The 19687-nt window shown below is 35.7% G+C and overlaps 1 protein-coding gene across 3 annotated transcripts in view; it reads left to right on the top strand.

Annotated features, from left to right (window-relative positions):
- Positions 1-19687, top strand: part of LOC140452319 (uncharacterized) — a 107596-nt gene that overhangs the window by 2689 nt on the left and 85220 nt on the right. Inside the window, exons 2-5 of one of the 3 annotated variants that reach the window (XM_072546502.1) lie at positions 1410-1478; positions 4308-4376; positions 6011-6079; positions 6518-6586. In XM_072546502.1, the coding sequence (XP_072402603.1) occupies positions 1410-1478; positions 4308-4376; positions 6011-6079; positions 6518-6586 (276 nt within the window). The remainder of the gene's footprint in view (positions 1-1409; positions 1479-4307; positions 4377-6010; positions 6080-6517; positions 6587-19687) is intronic. The other 2 variants (XM_072546504.1, XM_072546503.1) reach the window with 2 other exon arrangements.

Here is a 19687-nt window from a genome sequence, read left to right as displayed (position 1 = left end):
GTAAGTGAGTGCTGGGCATATTATTGTTTTATAAAGTTTGCACTTTGTTGTTCTTGACATACTCCTCTTATTTCTTTGGAGTTTTGTTGTTGCATTGACCCTAAGTAGCAGAATTCTTCCACCGTTTGTATAGTTTCACCTCTAAGGTATTTTCTTGCATTCTTATAACCGACATGTATGTAGTTTTCCCATTAACTTCGTTATTGTGACATTTGTCTATTTATGTTTGTTCTAATTTCTCATAAAATTTGTTTTTGTTCCATGTCTGTTTTATCCTCGGTGGGAGCATGTGCATTTATGAGACTGTAGTTATAGAATGTTCCACGAATTCTTGGGACGTATATTATATAATGATCTATAACGCCAAAACCTATTATTCGGTTGCTAACTCTTTTGCTCAGTAAAAAGCCTACACCGAAGATATGTTGCTTTTGATGGCAGCTACAGTACATATTGCATTTAAGTTCTTCTGGAGAGTACCGCTATCTTTCCATAGTATTTCTTGGATAACTAATATGTCCATATTATATTTGTTAAGAGTGTCTAAGAGACATCTCACAGCTCCTGCAGAGTACAATATTCTCACGTTCCTTGATTCAAATCAAATATTCTTTTTAATTTACCTGGTCATCTACATAAAGTCCGTCCGGTTTTGGCTTATCAGTTCTCGTAACCATACATTTGTGCAGGGTAGGGTTGTTACCCCTACATTCAACACCTCAAACTTAAAGGACCAGGAACTCTTTTGTTAGGGCTCCCATAACTTAGCCAAGAAGTTCCAGATTTGAGGAGACTCGCCTTCACTCATCCCATCGCAGGTATGATTTATTAGTGTCATTGACATATTATGGTAACTAGTGCGTTGCTTGGTATTTAATGACAGAAGCCACTTGGAATAGCTACTGCCACTAATACCCATCCACTAACCATTCTCAACCAGGCTTGGGATCGGCTACAGCTAAGTTTCTTTTTTGGAGTAACTGGTTTAATTTCACCTTCTTCCTCTGCAATGTTTTTTCAGTAAAGTGTGTTATCACCTGTATTTGACTGGAATGTTTTTTTCGCGATATTAAGCAAATTTATTAGCCTTCTGTAGATTGCTTTTTTGCATAACTTCCATCTGCATTTTTTAATGGAGGATCGATCTTTTAGTGGCTCTCTAGAGGGAATATGTAATAAGTTTTGCTGTTTTTTAGTTCTCTTAGGTGCCACTAATTGATTCGTTTTTATTTTTTCTAATTTATTTTTTAAGCTGTCGAGTATAATTATTGAGTTTAATTTATCCGATGGAGCTCTAGAGCATTGTCAGATCCTTCGGACCTTTCTTTTCTCCACGACAAACTTTCTAATATATTCGTTACATATAAATCTATATTAGCAGATTATTTTTAGTTTGTATGATTTTTCAGGGTTGTTTGTGCCGGCTGTGATCTCTCGAAATATCTTGCAAACGGAAACAGATGACAATAACTTGAGTGGTGAGTAAATTTAGTTAATATCTGCTTTTAACTCTTTATTACCAGTTGCCTTTTGAAAATTATTCTATTTGTGAAAATAAAATGAAATTTGTGAAGATAAGATAAAGCATGCTTCGAGATTCAGAAAGTATATGGAGAGATGGTTTACATGATTTTACAATAGTTTATGGATATTTGTTTTATTATTAAATATTTAAGCTGTGTTAATACCACTGAAATCTGGTCATAATTGACCAATTATCAATTTTTCTTTGACTTAAATTACTAAATTATACGTAAGTTCTAAGAACTCTATGGTGTCCTCTTATTTTATGTAACAACTATGCACTTTAGATAACACAACACAGCACTATGCTCTGCTTTTACACTAGTTAACATTTTACACTAACTCAAATGGCTTTTTCGTTTGAGTCTTTTTTCTAACCCAGTATCGAGGAGCTGGATGGCCTAGATGTTAACATGACTATGGAGACGTTGTTCGAGACTATCTGCCATCTTTTTGATAACTTTATCTACATCATCCATCTCAAGGTCCTTGTGCAGGTCGACATTTCTGATATACCAAGGAACATCAACTATGTTCCTAAATACTTTATTCTGGAATCTCTGGATAATCTGGATATTACTTGAATTGACACAGCCTCAGAATAGGCAACCATACGTCCATACTGTCTCAGTATTTGTGTGTATAACAGTTGTTTGTTATGTATGGACAATGCTAAATTTCTTGCCAGTAGCCACATAAAAATAGGAATAACACCAGTTTTTAGAACAAACAACAACTTGGGCACATATATTAAATACAACAAGAACCAAAAGAAAAAGAACAGACGTGTATACAAACTTAAATGTGGCGACTGCCCAAAAACTTACATCGGTCAAACTGGTAGAACTTTTATCAAGCGTATAGCAGAACATAAGAAAGGAAAGGTTAAATATAAGAGGTGAGACAGGGCTCCACGAATCAGAAATCCAACTCGAGGACATTGACGACGAAAGAGAGAAAGATAACATCCCAACAGAAGTAGAAGTTATCCAAGCTATACAAAAATTGAAAGAAAACAAAGCTCCTGGGGCAGATGGCATTCCTTCAGAACTTTTAAAGTATTGAAAAAAAACCTGACATACTGTATATGTAGCCTGGTAGAACTGATCTGGAAGCAAATAAAGTTGCCAGAAGACTGGAATGTAGGTATAATTGTACCTATCCCCAAGAAAGGAGATCAAACAATATGTGACAACTACAGAGGAATAACCCTCCTAAACGTAATATACAAAATATTGGCATATATTCTTTACGACCGACTATCGAGATATTGTGAAGACATAATAGGTAAATATCAGTGTGAGTTTTGTAAAGAAAAATCAACGACCGATCAAATATTCCTTCTAAGGCAAGCTCTGGAAAAAACATATGAGTATGGCATTGATACGCATCACCTGTTTGTTGATTTTAGATGTGCCTATGATAGTGTTGAAAGAAACGCACTGTACAAGGCCATGATAGAATTCAGCATACCAGTACACTTAGTAAAATTGGTGAAAGCGGCCCTCTCAAGAGTCGAGTGTAAAGTTAGAGTGCAGAACGGAGTTTCCAGAAAGTTTCAGTCTCAGATAGGACTTAGACAAGGAGACAGCCTATCATGCCTTCTATTTAATATTGCACTAGAGAAAGCGATAAGAGAATCTGGAATAACAACCAGAGGAACTATTATTAATCGCAGCGTACAATTATTAGCGTACGCCGATGATATCGACATTATTGCAAGAAGAAAGGCGGACGTGGTCGAATCATTCAAGGCGCTTGAACCAGCAACAAAAAGAATGGGACTAGTGGTTAACACTAGTAAGACGAACTATATGAAAGTATCAAATTATATACAAGCAGCACAACCCGAAGATCTAACGATTGGAACATATACTTTCGAAGGAGTAAGAGAGTTTATATACCTAGGCTCACAAATTAATCAGAATAATGCAGTAAGTGCAGAAATTAACAGACGGATATATCTGGCAAATATAGCCTATTATGGATTAAAAAATTTTTTAACAACAAGCCTAGTTACAAAAAGAACGAAACTAGTGATATACAGAACTCTTATCAAGCCCATCCTCACCTACGCGTCGGAAACATGGACGATGACAAAGAGCGATGAAGAACGTTTAAGATGCTGTGAGCGTAAAATCCTCCGGCATTTCTATGGAGAAGTACAGGAGGGCGGATTATGGCGCAGACGCTATAATTTCGAACTTTACCGCCTGTATGACAAACCTAATATTACTAGGTCCATCAAAATAAACCGGCTGCGATGGTTAGGTCACATAGAGAGAATGAATGATATGGAGCCGCCAAAACATATTTATAATCAAAGAATAGATAGAGTGAGAAGGAGAGGCAGGCCCATAGCACGATTTAAGGATCAGGTGGAGGAAGACTTGAGAATGTTGGAAGTACGAAACTGGAAAGCCAAGGCGAAGAATAGGAGAGGATGGAGACTTATCCTTGAGCAGGCCAAGACCCACCATGGGTTGTGGAGCCAATGCTGATGATGATAGCAGAACATAAAAGGACTTTCAATAATAGAAAAACAGATTCCACGTACGCAGTTTACCTTCTAGACCAGAATCATTCTCTTATTGATTGAAGTTTTGAAAACAAAATTTTTCAGTGTTTTATTATTATAGAATTATTGAGTTTAGTTTATCCGATGAAGCTCTAGAGCACTGCCAGATCCTTTGGACGTTTCTTTTCTCCACGACAAACTTTCTAATATATTCGTTACATATAAATTTATATTTATATTATTCTTAGTTTGTACGATTTTTCAGGGTTGGTTATGCCGGCTGTGATCTCTCGAAATATCTTGCAAACTAAAATAGATGACAATAACTTGAACGGTGAGTAAATGTAGTTAATATAATTTTTTAACTCTTTAGTACCAGTTGCCTTATGAAAATGATTCTATTTTTGAAAATTAAATGAAATTTATGAAGATAAAATAAAACAACATACTTCCAGATTCAGAGAGTATATGGAGAGATGGTTTACATAATTTTACAGCTTTCTAAGCTGTTTTCATTTACTACGTTTACATTTCTAATAGTGAATCTGCATTCGGAATACATACTCAAGTATTTGACATCACTGGTTTGATGTAATTGATAACTATGTATTATTACGGTAAATAGAATCTGTTCGTTAACTCCGCCATATATATATTCCTCAAAATAATTTTTTATTTTGAGGAATAACTTTTCTTTCAAAAATTCTTAGGAACGCTTCATCTCACGTCGTTATCGCCCATGCTTCTCCCTAATTTCGATTCTACCAATTATCACGATATCATTAACATATACCATTATTTGTATACTACATGTATATATAGTACCAATAGATATTTTGGTGTTTATGTCCCAATAATCAACTTAACGTCGTTATTGGGATATTTGTGTATTTATGTTTGTTCTAATTTTTGCCTAAAATTCTTTTTTCTTCCATGTTTCTTTTATCCTCAGTGGGAGCATGTGCATTTATGAGACTGTAGTTGTAGAATGTTCCTAAAAACCTATTATTAGGTTTCTAACTCTTTTGCTCACTACAAAACTTACACCAAAGATATGTTGCGTTTGATGGTAGCTAAGTACATATTGTATTTAAGTTCTTCTGGAGAGTACCGGTATCTTTCCATAGTATTTCTTGTTTAACTAATATGTCCATATTATATTTGTTAAGAGTGTCTAAGAGACATCTCACAGCTCCTGCAGAGTACAATATTCTCACGTTCCTTGATTCAAATCAAATATTCTTTTTTAGTTTACCAGGTCATCCACATAAAGTCCGTCAGTTCTTGTAACCATACTTTTTTGCAGGGTAGGGTTATTACCCCTACGCCCAACCCCTTAAACTTAAGGACCAGGAACTCTTTCGTTAGAGTTCCCATACTAGTGTCATTGACGTAATATGTTAACTAGCGAGTTGCTTGATATTTAATAATAGAAGCCTCTTGGAATAGCTACTGCCACTAAGACCCATTCACTAACCATTCACTCTTCTTTCTCAACCGGGCTTGGGACCGGCTACGGCGAAGTTTCTTTTTGGAGTATCTAGTTTAATTTCACCGTCTTCCTGTGCGATGTTTCCCAGTCAAGTGTGTATCACTTTTATTTGATTGAAATGTTATTTTCGCGATATTAAGCACATTTATTAGCCTTCGGTAGATTGATTTTTTGCATAACTTCCATCTGCATTCCTTAATGGAGGATCGGCCTTTTAGTGGCTCTCCAGAGGGAATAATAAGTTTTGCTGTTATTTTTTAGTTCTCTCAGATGCCACTAATTGATTCGTTTTTATTTTTTTTCTAATTTATTTTTTAAACTGTTGAGTATAATTATTGATTTTAATTTATTCGATGGAGCTGTAGAGTAATACCAGATCCTTCGGACGTTTCTTTTCTCCACAACAAAGTTTCTAATTTATTCGTTACATATAAATTTATATGAGCATATTAACCTGAGTTTGTATGATTTTTCAGGGTTGGTTATGCCGGCTGTGATCTCTCGGAATATCTTGCAAACGGAAACAGATGACAATAACTTGAGTGGTGAGTAAATTTAGTTAATAATATAGCGGCAGCTATGGTACATATTGTATTTAAGTTATTTTGGGGAGTACCAGTCCCTTTCCGTCCTATTTCTTGTATAACTGATATGTCCATATTATATTTCTTAAGAGTGTCTAAGAGACATCTCATAGCTCCTGCAGAGTACAATGTTCTCACGTTTCTTGATTCAAATCGAAAATCCTTTTTTAGTTTACCAGGTCATCTACATAAAGTCCGTCCAGTTTTGTCTTATCAGTTCTTGTAACCATACTTTTTGGCAGGGTGGGGTTATTACCCCTAAGCCCAACCCCTTAAACTTAAAAGAGCAGGAACTCTTTTGTTAGTATTCCCATGCTAATGTTAAATAAAGTTAAATTTATTATTAATATAATTTAAATTTATATTAGCAGATTATTCTTAGTTTGTATGATTTTTTAGGGTTGGTTATGCCGGCTGTGATCTCTCGAAATATCTTGCAAACGAAAACAGATGACAATAACTTGAGCGGTGAGTAAATTTAGTTAATATCTGTTTTTATCTCTTTATTACCCGTTGTCTTATGAAAATTATTCTATTTTTGAAAATAAAATGAAATTTGTGAAGATAAAATAAAGCAGCATTCTTCAAGATTCAGAAAGTATATGGAGAGATGGTTTACATGATTTTACAGCTTTCTAAGTTGTTTTAATTCACTACGTTTACATTTCTAATAGTGAATCTCCAGTCAGAATACATACTCTAGTATTTGACATCACTGGTTTGATGTAATTAACAACTATGTATGATTACGGGGGGAAATAATAGTTTATGGATATTTGTTTTAATATTAAACACTTAAGCTGTGTTTATACCACTAAAATTTGGTTACAGTTGACCAATTAAATTTCTTGCCATCAGCCAATACATTTTCTTGTAAAGGCTACCTAGTTCTTACCTTTTCATTTTGATATAGACTTTCTAGCGAAGTCCTACATCAATTGCGGAAGATGCATTTAGTATTTGGGCATTATTTATTCTAATTGGAATGTTTTGGATTTTTTTATTTGTAAAATTAACGTGAATTGATTTAGATTCATTTAATTTGATTTTCCATTTTTTAAACCATTTTTTTTAGTCCAAAACTGTAATTTTGCTGCCGCTTTTTCGCTGGTATCATCTAATGCTAGGATAGCAGTATCATATGCAAAGGTGGCTATAGTATCATTTTCTAGGTCAGGTATATCGTGTTTATATAACTGTTAAAGTGTGTACACGCCTTTTGTTTCATTCATTAAAGCCTTAGGTACGTCCAAAAATATCGTAGAACATACTTTCTTGTCTTCTAATGATTTTTCAATCATGTTGGTAATTCTTTGTCTGCTCAATCGTATATACATATTATTGGTTTCCTTTTTTAGCAGGAGTTTCTCAAACAGCTTCGACATCACTGGTAAAAGTGATATTGGCTTTCATGAGGAGACTTCATGTGGTGATTTCCCTAGTTTTAGTCTCATTATAACCTTAGCTATTTTTCATAGAACGTATCTAAATCTAAATGCAGCATTAATGAAGTTAGTCAATTTTATTATGGCTTTACGAGGCAGATTTTTTATACACAGGTATGCCTTGTTTCAGTCAGAAGTTGTGAGTAATGTTCGATTCAAGATCTTTCTTCTATTAAATCTATTGCACTCACTTCTTTTCTGTTTGTTCTTAGGTTTTTGTTTTTGATCTTGTTGATCTTTTGATCTTGTTGACCTATATATTTGTTGAGCTCTTCGTATTTACTTTCCCAGGAAACATTTTTTGCTTTAATTACTAGATTTTTTACTTCTCTGTTTGATCTTGCGTATGTTTATCTATCATCTAGGTCATGTGTTTGCAGCCACTTTTGATATGCTTGTTTCTTGTGTACTGCATTAGCGATGTCATTTGTCCACCACAATGGGGTATCCTTTTTGTTCCTTTGGATCTTGCCGTGTGCTTCATAAGCTGCTTCATTTACTTTATTTTTATCTCTTGGTAGGTACTCTGGGCTGAGGAGTAGATCAGGTTTATTAATTTTTGGCTAAGCCGTAACTTATATAAAAATGACGTTGAGTCATTTTGCAGTGCATCAATATTGTATTTGGGTGGATTCGTTTCCAGTGATTTTGATTGTGATGGTTGGTTGTCATTATGGTGTAGTGGTCGCGATCGATACTGTAGGTTGGAAGCATTCTGATCTTACCATATAGGGGTCAGTTCCGCACTACGGTCCTCGTTAACACTCTTACGTCTTTTACCTGTATGTATGTTTCTTGTTTTGTCATAACGTAATCTATAATTGACTTGGTGTTCTCGTTGGTTGAACCCAGGTATACTTATATATATTTTTATGATGGTAGAATCCGTTTAGGATTTTCTGCTGTTAGCAGAATTGGAATAAATGTTCTATGACTTTGTCATTTGTTTTTTTTCCTGTCCAAGCATTAAAATCTCCCAAAAGTACAATTTCTTTGCAGCCATTTATATTTTCAATAAGTTCTGATAAGATTTGTTAGAAAATTTCTTTATCTGTTTTTGATACACTTTCTGATGGCGCATATATTCCAATGATCTAGATCTTTCTACGTAATATATACTCGAATAATTCTCTCATTGATTTGTTCACAGCTTTTCAGGTTTCCTTTCAAGTCTTTGTTTATTAATATTGATACCCCTGCTTGTGCTCGCTTGTCTTTCTCTACTTCACTATAAATATGTATAAAACCTCCCAGGTCTTCGCTACCTTTTTCGCTGCCTTTTTTTCTTTGTTTCGGTAAGAACTGTGGTACCTGATTTTATTTTTTTTTACTTCTGTTATTTCGTTTGACTTGGTTCTTCAAACTTGGATATTCCATGTATTTATATTCAAAGTCCTTGTTCGTTTGCTACGTTGTCTTCTTTCTCGTCCATGTGTCGAGGCTGGAGTAGTAATATTCAAAATATAATAGGTATTTACTAATGTAATCTTTACCGCCCATTATGTTTATGGGTATAACAACAAAGAAGCTTAACGACCGAGCATATACTTTTACTTTTTATTTTTAAGGATGTTACTAATATACTGCTATTCCTATATATCAAAATATGCAATTATATGCTCATAAATCTCCAAATATTGCATGTATCTATGAAAAACATGAGAAATATTCAGCATATATATGCATATGTTCTAGTTAAAACCGATCGTACTGGAGCCATTTGTCTATAGTCTATAAAAAGTTTCCTCGTCTCGTGCCTCGGTGTTTTGGGAAAGTTTTAGATTTGAGACTATGTATTTACAAAATCTTATCAATTTTCTGAGACCTTAACGTCTTTCATAACTTTCTAAATTTTATTTTTATCATATAAAGTTTTTTTTGATAAATTCCACGTAGTTATTCCTATAGTGTGAAGATCTGGGATGTAGTGGATCGATATCTTATAAAGCCCGCCTGGAACTATCCAACTATAGTCTCTTCATACTTGCTAATCCTTCTCGTAATAAGATTGGTCAGTGTTTTATATACTACATCTAGCAGTACAGTCCCTCTGTAATTGTAACAGTTTTTCAAATTTCATTTTTTCAATAATGGGATTACTTTTCTCTCCGATCACTTTTTCGACATCTCTTTCTATATATATTAGATCTTGGATTTGTTGATATTCGATCTTAAGCTTGTAGTCATATTTGTGATCTTGACTGCCAGCTCTTTCGCCCTCGCTAATTGTGTATACTGTGTGTTTCGTTGGTAAAATACTATCCGTTAACTGGAAGAAAGTGGATAGTTAGGCGATCTCAAAAACCTCATACTAATGAGTCTTACTTCTTCAATAACAAAGATACTGGGAGTTGTATCTATTTTTACAACTTCTTATTTGGTTTATAACTTTTAACCACACTATATATTTTCTTTATTTTTGGCACGCGTCTATTCTTTAATATATCCAATCGATTAATTTATTTATAATTATAAAAAATCCAGGTCCCGATTGAAAAATATTGGTAAAATATTCCGACACCTAAAACAACACCCTGTACTTTAGATTTTTTAAAAATGGATGCTGCATTTGAAAATATGATGACAAATATACTTTGAATTTTCAAAATGTTTTTCCTGGTAAAATTTTGAATTAGAAATAATTAATTTTAATTAATACCATTATTTAATCTAAAATAAAAAATGTTTACGTTTCAGTGTTTTTTTTTTATGATGAGCGACAGTTAATTCATACCAAATATTCATCTTTAATTAATGAATAAATAATTGAGTCCACAAAAAATACATAACTTTAATTAACGAAGCATTTTAAAAATAAGTAAAAAACAGTGAAAATTTACAGAAAAATAACTACAGGAGAGTGAGGCAAATTCGGCTCCACAATTGTTTTAGGTCAAAAACTACAAAAATGTTACATATTTTCAGACTTAAAACAAAAAAGTAAAAATTATTCTTTTGCCTATAACCAGTAAAACAATTTTGTTGAATGTTTTTTAGTTTTTTGTTTATACATAATCAAAAAATACATTACACTGTGGCCGATTCTACCTCCTGGGGTACAATCAGCCAGGCCAAGGGCATATTGGGCCACAATTTTTTATTGCACATACAAAAGCTCTACCGTTTTTACTCAAGTGATCCGTCAAATGAACCTGTCAAGAGAGGCTTTTTCCGGGAGTTGTTTAACCAAAAATTTCAATTTAGGCTTTCTTACAACACGTAAAGGTATGTGTTCCACATGTTTATCACTAGAGGAAAAAATTAAACGATCTGAAGAAGGTAAGAAAGCTAATTTAATATGTCAAAAAAGAATCCACAAGCTACGAGCCAGGGTATTCTATAATTTACTGAAGGAAGAAAATACCAATATAATACCAACAGAAAAACATGTCCTTACCAAAAGTGTCAGACCAGCAGGCATATTACAGGAGGCAGCTTTATTTACATAATATCACTGTCATTCAGGGATACTCAAAGGCTACACTAGGGTCTCAGAACTCATTCTGCTATTGCTGGACCGAAGACCAATACGGGAAATCTTCCAACCATGTAACCTCTGCAATCTGGCACCGTTTATGCCAAACAGATATGTCAAAATTAACTTCTGTGAGACTTTTGTGTGACAAATGTTGCGTTCAAAATAAGAACAGTATTGTGCTTACTATGTACTTGACATGGTTATGCAAGCGAGCTCCAGTGAATATAAAGACATTGGGGTTATTATTCCCTGTTAGAGGGCACTCATTTATCCCTTCCGATAGGATATTTGGGCTGATTGAAAGAGAAATAAGAAACTTGAAGTTGTAGCAAATCCTGCAGAATATTACAATGAAATGAAAGATTATACCACTGTTTTGTTAGCTGATCAAATTTATACATATTTCTTCGACTAGAAGACTAAGGCTGATAGCTTCATTAAAGCTACAAGGTAGTGGAATTTTAAACTTACCAAATGCAAACGACTTTATCTAAAACGATTCATCAAAAAACCTAGAGACATTTTGGTAAAGAGTGGTCCAAATTCCAACGTTTCAACTGGCGTGTTTCAAGGTTTCAATACTATAAAGCACCTTTATAGAACGTGGATCTACCAAGGGTACCTAACCTCGAAGACTCATCCTGTGATCCACAAAGTGAAGAAAATATAGCACTAGCTGTATAATTTAATTAACATTTCATTAAAGTAAAATTAATTTTGACAAGAATGACTTTTGATTTAATTACCTAGATCGATTTCAAATGACTTGGAGATAGCGAAATTTGTATCAAAGTAACCAAAGTTACAGTATTAGTATCACAATCGCCAATGTTTATTTTTCTTTTTGAATTTTCTCAGTAGATACTTGACAAACTATAAAAAATGTGTGTGAAGCAAAATCCTCATTATACATTTACAACAAATTATAATAGTTAGGCTCAACGAATATTTTCGTGGCAAATATAAAGAAAATGTACAGTGTGGTTAAAAAGTTATAAACAAGTTGGCAAAATAGATAAAACACTCCGTTTCTTTGTTAATGATGAAGTAAGACATATTGTTTATGGGATTTTTGAGATCCCCTAAGTGTCCCCTTTTTACAGTTAATGTATTGTAACGAAATAGCCCATCTCCGATACGTCATAATTCTTAGAAGGACGAATCTAGAAAACGTAAGAAACGGCATGTCAATAGCGCCCGTCCTTCGGACGGGAGACAATTAGAGGTGGGACAACGCCAGAATGTTCTCGAAAAGTAACTTTATTATATATATGTAACGTTGTTAGGAGTGAGTTTAGTTGTTAAGATACTACCGAACTGTAAAGTTATAAATAAATATATGTATATAAATTCGAACCGCTCGTTTTATTTAATCACGCTACAGTTGGTGTCCGGTGTGAGATTTGCAAATAAATTCAGCAGTGATTTTTGAAAAAAAACTTTTGAACTTTTGAAAAGTATTATTCGTCGGGAACATCCGCGTAGTTCGGTTGTGATCTTCGTATAAAAGAACATTTAAAAAGTACGTGTGTACCTGACCAAAGATGCTGCTAGTAGAACTTTCAGTAAAACAGTTGCGTGAGCAGCTAGAAGAACGCGATGAAGACTGCAGTGGGTCCAAGAAGATACTCCAAGAACGACTGAAGACTGTGCTTAACAAGAATGGAGAAGACCCAGAGACATTTCAGTTTCAATCAGCAGAAGAAGCAGTTTTAACGAAAATAATTGATGGAAAATTTGAGAATGTCTCGCAAATGATTGAAGAGAGTTCTAGAAAGAATGATGAGAATGTTTCCAAAAGATTCGACGAGACTTCACAAATTATTAAAGAAGTAGCTAGACAAAACGACGAGAAATTCGAAAATATGTCTAGAAGATTCGACGAAGTATGTAATGAAAACAATGAGAAATTTGAAGAAGTCTCAAGAACATTCGATAAAGTAGAAGAGAAGATCAAAGAATTAGAGACCATGATAACTAACACAAAAGCGCTACCACCAGTTAATACAATAGCCTTAGATCCGGTAGTGAAAGAAGAATCACCTAGAGACGAAACGACACATAATATGAGATTCAAATTGCCACCATTTGATGGAAAGTCTTCTTGGTCCATATACCTTAGACAATTTGAAGCTATTGCGACAGCCAATCATTGGACAGAACAAGAAAAAGCTGTTTCCTTGACTGCTGCTTTACGAGGTGATGCTGCAGATATCCTAAGATCGATTCCTAAGGGTCAAGAAAAATGTTACCAGACCTTGTTTACCCGACTAGACAAACGTTATGGAGATGCCCATCTACAACAAGTCTACAAGGCGCAACTAAGAAGTAGAATTCAACGAGCAAGTGAAAATTTGCAAGAGTTTGAAGCAGATGTTGCTCGTATAGTGCGGTTGGCTTATCCGGAGGTACCAGACAACATTTTAGAAGAGATTGCTGTAGATACTTTCGTCAATGGGATAAAAGAAAGTGAATTACAGAAAGCTTTACGACTAGCAAGACCGAAAGTTCTAGATGAAGCGCTCGCTATTGCCTTGGAACATGAAACAGCTAGTCAAACTTCACGGAGTCATCGAGTAAGAACCATTGAAGAAGGCGACGAACCAAACGATGAACGTTTGGAAGAAATGGTAAGAAAAGTAGTTCGTGCCACGATGCCGAAGAGACGCGAGCCCAGATGTTGGAATTGCGGTGACGTAGGTCATATTCGCCGTAATTGCAAGAAAATGATACAACAGTCGGAAAACTAGAACGGGTCGACAACAAGGGGCAACTGCCGACCTCGAGAAACACAGCCCCCATAGTAACTGTGAACATTACGTCCTCAGGTGGAATTCATAGCTTGTACATAGAGGGTCGTATCAATAATAAATGTAGATCGTTTTTGGTAGATACAGGTGCAACGAGAACTATTGCACGGCCAGAAGTAATACGAGACCATCTTAAATTATTGCCTGCAACAGTAAAGCTTAGAACAGCAACTGGTGAGATAATTAATACATATGGCGAGGCTAATATGTCAGTATCCATTGGCCAGACCACAGTGAAACATACAGTATTAATTGCAGAGATCTCCGATGAGTTCATATTGGGGATGGATTTACTAAGGAAAGTTGGGGCTGTATTGAATGTCAAAGATGGAGTTCTCGAGATCAGTGGTGAAGAGTTGCCGTTTCATGAAGACAAAGAAGATGTTATCAGCTTAATAACTACTTGTGACGTAACAATACCCGGTAATAGTGAGAAAATTTTGATGACCAGACCTGATGGTTACTGCCGAGAGGGAAGTTTAAGGATGGTCGAAGATGTGAATAATGCCGAGTTCCTAACAGCAAAAGCTTTGGTGAGAATTCGAGATGTCGTTCCTGTAAGAGTTATGAATTTAAAGGGAACTGCTATTAAGTTAAGTAAAAGAACTTTGATTGGACAGTGTGTTCCCGTGGCTTCGATTTGTTCCATGAATACTAATGAGAAACCGTCGAAATCTAAGTATCCAAAGGAGCTTGTTGAGACGATGATTAAAACGTGCCAAGATCTTGATGATGAACGAACTAAAAAAGTGAAGTCTATGCTGATAGAATTTCAAGATGTTTTTGCCATGGATAAGAAGGATAATGGCAAAACAAGCATAGTAAAGCATAAAATTAATACCGGAGACGCTCAGCCAATCAGACAACAACCTAGACGACTTCCATTTGCGAAAAGAGATGAAGCCGAAGACATCATCAAAGATATGAACAAACAAGGGGTAATTGAACCATCAAACAGTCCATGGACATCACCAGTAGTCCTAGTAAAAAAGAAAGATGGTTCAACACGTTTTTGTATTGACTACCGACAGCTCAATGCAGTAACTAAAAAAGATAGTTATCCTTTGCCCAGAATAGACGATACTTTGGATACACTTTCTGGTTCTCGTTGGTTCTCCACACTCGATCTGAAAAGTGGATATTGGCAAGTAGACATGGAGCCAGCCGATCGTGAAAAAACCGCATTCTCGATAGGATCAGGGCTTTGGCAGTTCACAGTTATGCCCTTTGGTTTATGTAATGCCCCGGCCACATTTGAAAGATTAATGGATGCAGTTTTAAGAGGTCTAACATGGAAAACATGCCTGGTTTATTTGGATGATGTAATTGTAGTTGGAAGATCCTTCGATGAACATGCCAATAACCTAACAGAAGTCTTTCAACGATTGCGGGCAGCGAATCTGAAGTTGAGTCCGAAGAAATGTCACTTGTTTCGACGAGAAGTGAAGTACTTGGGACATATTGTAGCAGGTAATGGTGTAACAGCTGATCCTGAAAAACTTGCAGCAATTAAGGATTGGCCAGTACCAAGAGATAAACACGAAATTAGAAGTTTTCTTGGCCTATGTACATATTACCGACGTTTTGTCAAAGGATTTGCCAACATCTCCAAGCCATTAACAAAGTTGACAGAAGAAGGCAAAGAATATACATGGAGCGAAGAGTGTCAAAGAGCTTTCGAACACTTACAAATGGCTCTGATCAGCGCACCGATTTTAAGCTACCCTAGACAGGCAGGAAAATTTGTGTTGGACACAGATGCAAGCAACAGTGCAATAGGAGCTGTTCTTTCCCAAATCCAAGATGGGCAGGAGAAGGTCATCGCTTACTTTAGCAAAGTCTTGTCAAAACCAGAAAGAAACTATTGCGTTACCAGGAGAGAATTGCTAGGCGTAGTGAAGGCTTGTGAGCATTTCCATAAATACTTGTATGGCAGAAAGTTTCTTCTTCGCACGGATCACGCTGCTCTAAAATGGCTCCTACAATTTCGTAATCCAGAGGGCCAGATGGCAAGATGGTTAGAACGATTACAAGAATATGATTACGAGATCGAACACAGGGCTGGCAGAGTTCATTCAAATGCTGATGCCCTTTCGAGATGGCCGTGCAGTGCAAATTGTAATCACTGTCTTAAATTAGAAGAACGACTTTGCCCCGTGAGACGAACCACCGTCATTAATGATCAATGGCAGCCTCAACAGCTACAAGACGCTCAAGCAGATGATCCATGTATAAAAAGAGTATTGGATTGGATGCGTCGAAGTGAAAGACCTTCTTGGCAAGACATTAGTGCATGTAGTCCAGAAGTCAAGTGTTACTGGAGCCAATGGAATTGCCTAATGCTGAAAGATGATCTTCTGTATAGAACCTTTGAGAACGATGATGGTACAGATACTAAGCTTCAGTTGATTGTACCTAAAAGTAAAGTGTCAGAAGTTTTGCGTCAGTTGCATGACGGTGCATCAGGTGGACACTTTGGTATCACGAAGACTCTGCAAAAGGTTCGAGAACGGTTCTATTGGGTGAACTGTAAAGATGATGTAAGAAGATGGTGCCGGAAATGTGAACTGTGTGCAACCAGTAATGGTCCAGCTGGTAAAAAGAGGGCACCCATGAGACAGTACAATGTTGGTAGTCCTATGGAAAGAGTAGCAATCGACATTGCAGGTCCACTTCCAGAGACAAATGATGGAAATAAATATATCCTGGTAGCCATGGATTATTTTACGAAATGGACTGAGGCTTATGCGATACCAAATCAAGAAGCTGCTACCGTTGCAGAGGTACTTGTTAAAGAATTCTTTAGCCGATTTGGTGTTCCCTTGGAGATCCACTCCGACCAAGGGCGAAACTTCGAGTCAACTCTTTTCCAAAACGTTTGTAAATTGATTGGTGTCAATAAGACCAGAACGACACCCCTGCATCCTCAATCAGATGGAATGGTCGAGAGAATGAACCGAACAATGGGTAAACACCTATCCAAGGTTGTATCAGAACATCAAAGAGATTGGGACCAGCATATTCATTTATTCCTAATGGCCTACCGCTCGGCCGTGAATGAAACTACAGGCCAGACTCCAACCTGCCTGATGTTAGGTCGTGAAGTTCGTTTACCCTGCGACCTAGAGTTTGGCTGCAGACCTTCCGAAGAACATGTTGCCAGCGAAGATTATGTCGACCGCCTGAAGTTAAGAATGAACAACATTCATGAACTTGCCCGACAACACATCCAGATAGCCAGTGACAGAATGAAAGATCAATATGATTCTCGATGCAAGAGTGAAAGCTATGAAGTAGGTGATCTTGTTTGGCTTTATAATCCACAACGTCGTCGAGGCTTGTCTCCCAAACTACAAAGACAATGGGAAGGTCCGTATGAAATTAAAAAGAAAATAAATGACGTAATATACCGAATTAAGAAGTTGCCGAAAAGTAAACCAAAAGTAGTTCACATAAATCGTCTTGCACCATATGCTGGCTCAAATGAAACAGAAGAAGCACGAACCCTTCAACATGAGATCAAAGATGACCGGCGACCAAGTTTTAATGAGTTTATGACAAATTACGCAGAGAGAAAGAGTGCTAGATTCGGCGTAACCACAGAAGTTCAGCAGGATCTTTTTAGTGTTCCGCATAACGTCTCTCTAGCCCACTGTGTTGCTCAAGATCTTGAGATGACTAAAGGAATCTCATCCGTATTTTATAAGAAATTCGGTCGTTTGGACGAGTTAAAAAAACAGCAGCCTAAAGTTGGAAGAGTAATGAGATTAGAAGATGGTTCTCGATCTTTGCTGTATATGGTGACCAGGAAGTCGTATACAGACAGGGCAAGCTACGAGGACATATGGCGTGCTCTAACTAATTTGAAGAAAATTGTGTGCAATTACGACATCAAGAATTTGGCCTTACCCAAGATAGGCCATGCACTAGATAATCTGGACTGGAAGATTGTCAGAAGCATGCTTGAAGTGATCTTCCGAGAAACCGGTGTAAGAATTACTGTGTGTTGCATTAACCCGATGAAATCGTATCCTTCAAAGTCAGTAGACTGTTATTTCTTTCTAAAGGGTTTATGCAGAGCTGGAGAGTCCTGTAGATTCCGCCATCCTGTGCCTACATATAGAGTTGCTGATCGGGACGATCAGATTTAAGAGGGGAGCAGTGTAACGAAATAGCCCATCTCCGATACGTCATAATTCTTAGAAGGACGAATCTAGAAAACGTAAGAAACGGCATGTCAATAGCGCCCGTCCTTCGGACGGGAGACAATTAGAGGTGGGACAACGCCAGAATGTTCTCGAAAAGTAACTTTATTATATATATGTAACGTTGTTAGGAGTGAGTTTAGTTGTTAAGATACTACCGAACTGTAAAGTTATAAATAAATATATGTATATAAATTCGAACCGCTCGTTTTATTTAATCACGCTACAGTATTGTAGCGTGTTTAAAACAAATCGAACGGTTCTAATTTATTTAAAACTATTTATTTTTAATTTTACAGCACGATATTATCTCATCAACTAACTTACACATAAGGGCTCTTAGTTTGTATACCGAAAGTATTTACTCGACAACCCTCTCGATCAGTCCATCTCTATTCTATGTTCTCAAAGGCAAAGGATCAGTATAGCTAATGTCGAAAATCGTATATTCTGGAGTCATCAAACTATAAGTTGGCACTTATAGTTTTATCAGTTAGGTCTGAAATTGATTGAGTGAATTTAATATCATCAAAGAGACTTACTGGACATTATCAACTAATATTCCAGTTCTACATTTCCTAACTTATCGTTATCTAGTATTTATAGTTACTCTGTTTTGCATGTATAAATTTACATAATATTTACTTTCACTACATACCTACTGTTATAATTACTGCAATTACAAATAATTAACACCGCGATGAAAAATAAAGATTAAGTTTAACTAAAAGTGTAACAAGTTTCAGTAACACGATTTTAACAAGTTAATACTTTAAATACTTTAATTATAATCATTTTTGAACAGATAAATAAACGACCGTTAATCGTTAGATAAGATTGAAGATGTTAAAATCCCTAAATGTGTTATAATTACGAAATAGATACGAATTTCGGCGAAACTTTGAACATAAATGCGATAAATGCGAAATATGGACTTTTTGTTTATTTCCGCGAAATATCTGCAGGTGCTCAACTCACCCCTAAATAATTGAAGGGCTCGGGTGTAAAAAATGGTATGTGACATTTTTTAAATGTTAAAGGAGACACTATTGAAAGTTTCAAAAATCCTATTTAAGAAATATATACTCTAATTAAGACAAATTTGAGACTGAAAGTGCAGTAATACAATTCGAAAGTATAGTAATAAATTTGTGTGCACTGGATTTTTTTTAAAAGATATTACAAGAATTTTTGAAAAAAACATGCAGTAAATACCATTATTTACACTTTTTTTAATTAAGACACTGCAGTAGATACCATTGTTTGCATTATTTTATGTAAAAGCAAGTTACATAAACAATAAGAAAGTTTTTTAAAGAAAATATATATATCCTTAACTAAAAAATAATTCAAAACTTAAAATTCAAGCATTGGATTTAACACGTAAATTGGTATAATAGTCATGATGCACTGAGGGTATCCATTGTAGGCATGATAGCACATGTTCAAGTTTTCCAGACTCAATAGGAAGCTGAGCTTCATATTTCCTTTCTAGTTTGTTGAGAAACTGTTCTTTAAATCGAACCGGTCTGCCTCTTTTTTTAATTGAGTAACTAGTAAAATGGCCACTATATGAGTTCGATAACTCTATCATATCAAGATGTTCAGCTGAAAATCTCATTCTAACAGCG

Source organism: Diabrotica undecimpunctata, chromosome 10 (genome assembly GCF_040954645.1).
Source record: "Diabrotica undecimpunctata isolate CICGRU chromosome 10, icDiaUnde3, whole genome shotgun sequence".
NCBI classification, from domain to species: Eukaryota; Metazoa; Arthropoda; class Insecta; order Coleoptera; family Chrysomelidae; genus Diabrotica; species Diabrotica undecimpunctata.
Note: the sequence above shows the minus strand (reverse complement) of the source record. Positions and strands in the feature narration are given on the sequence as shown.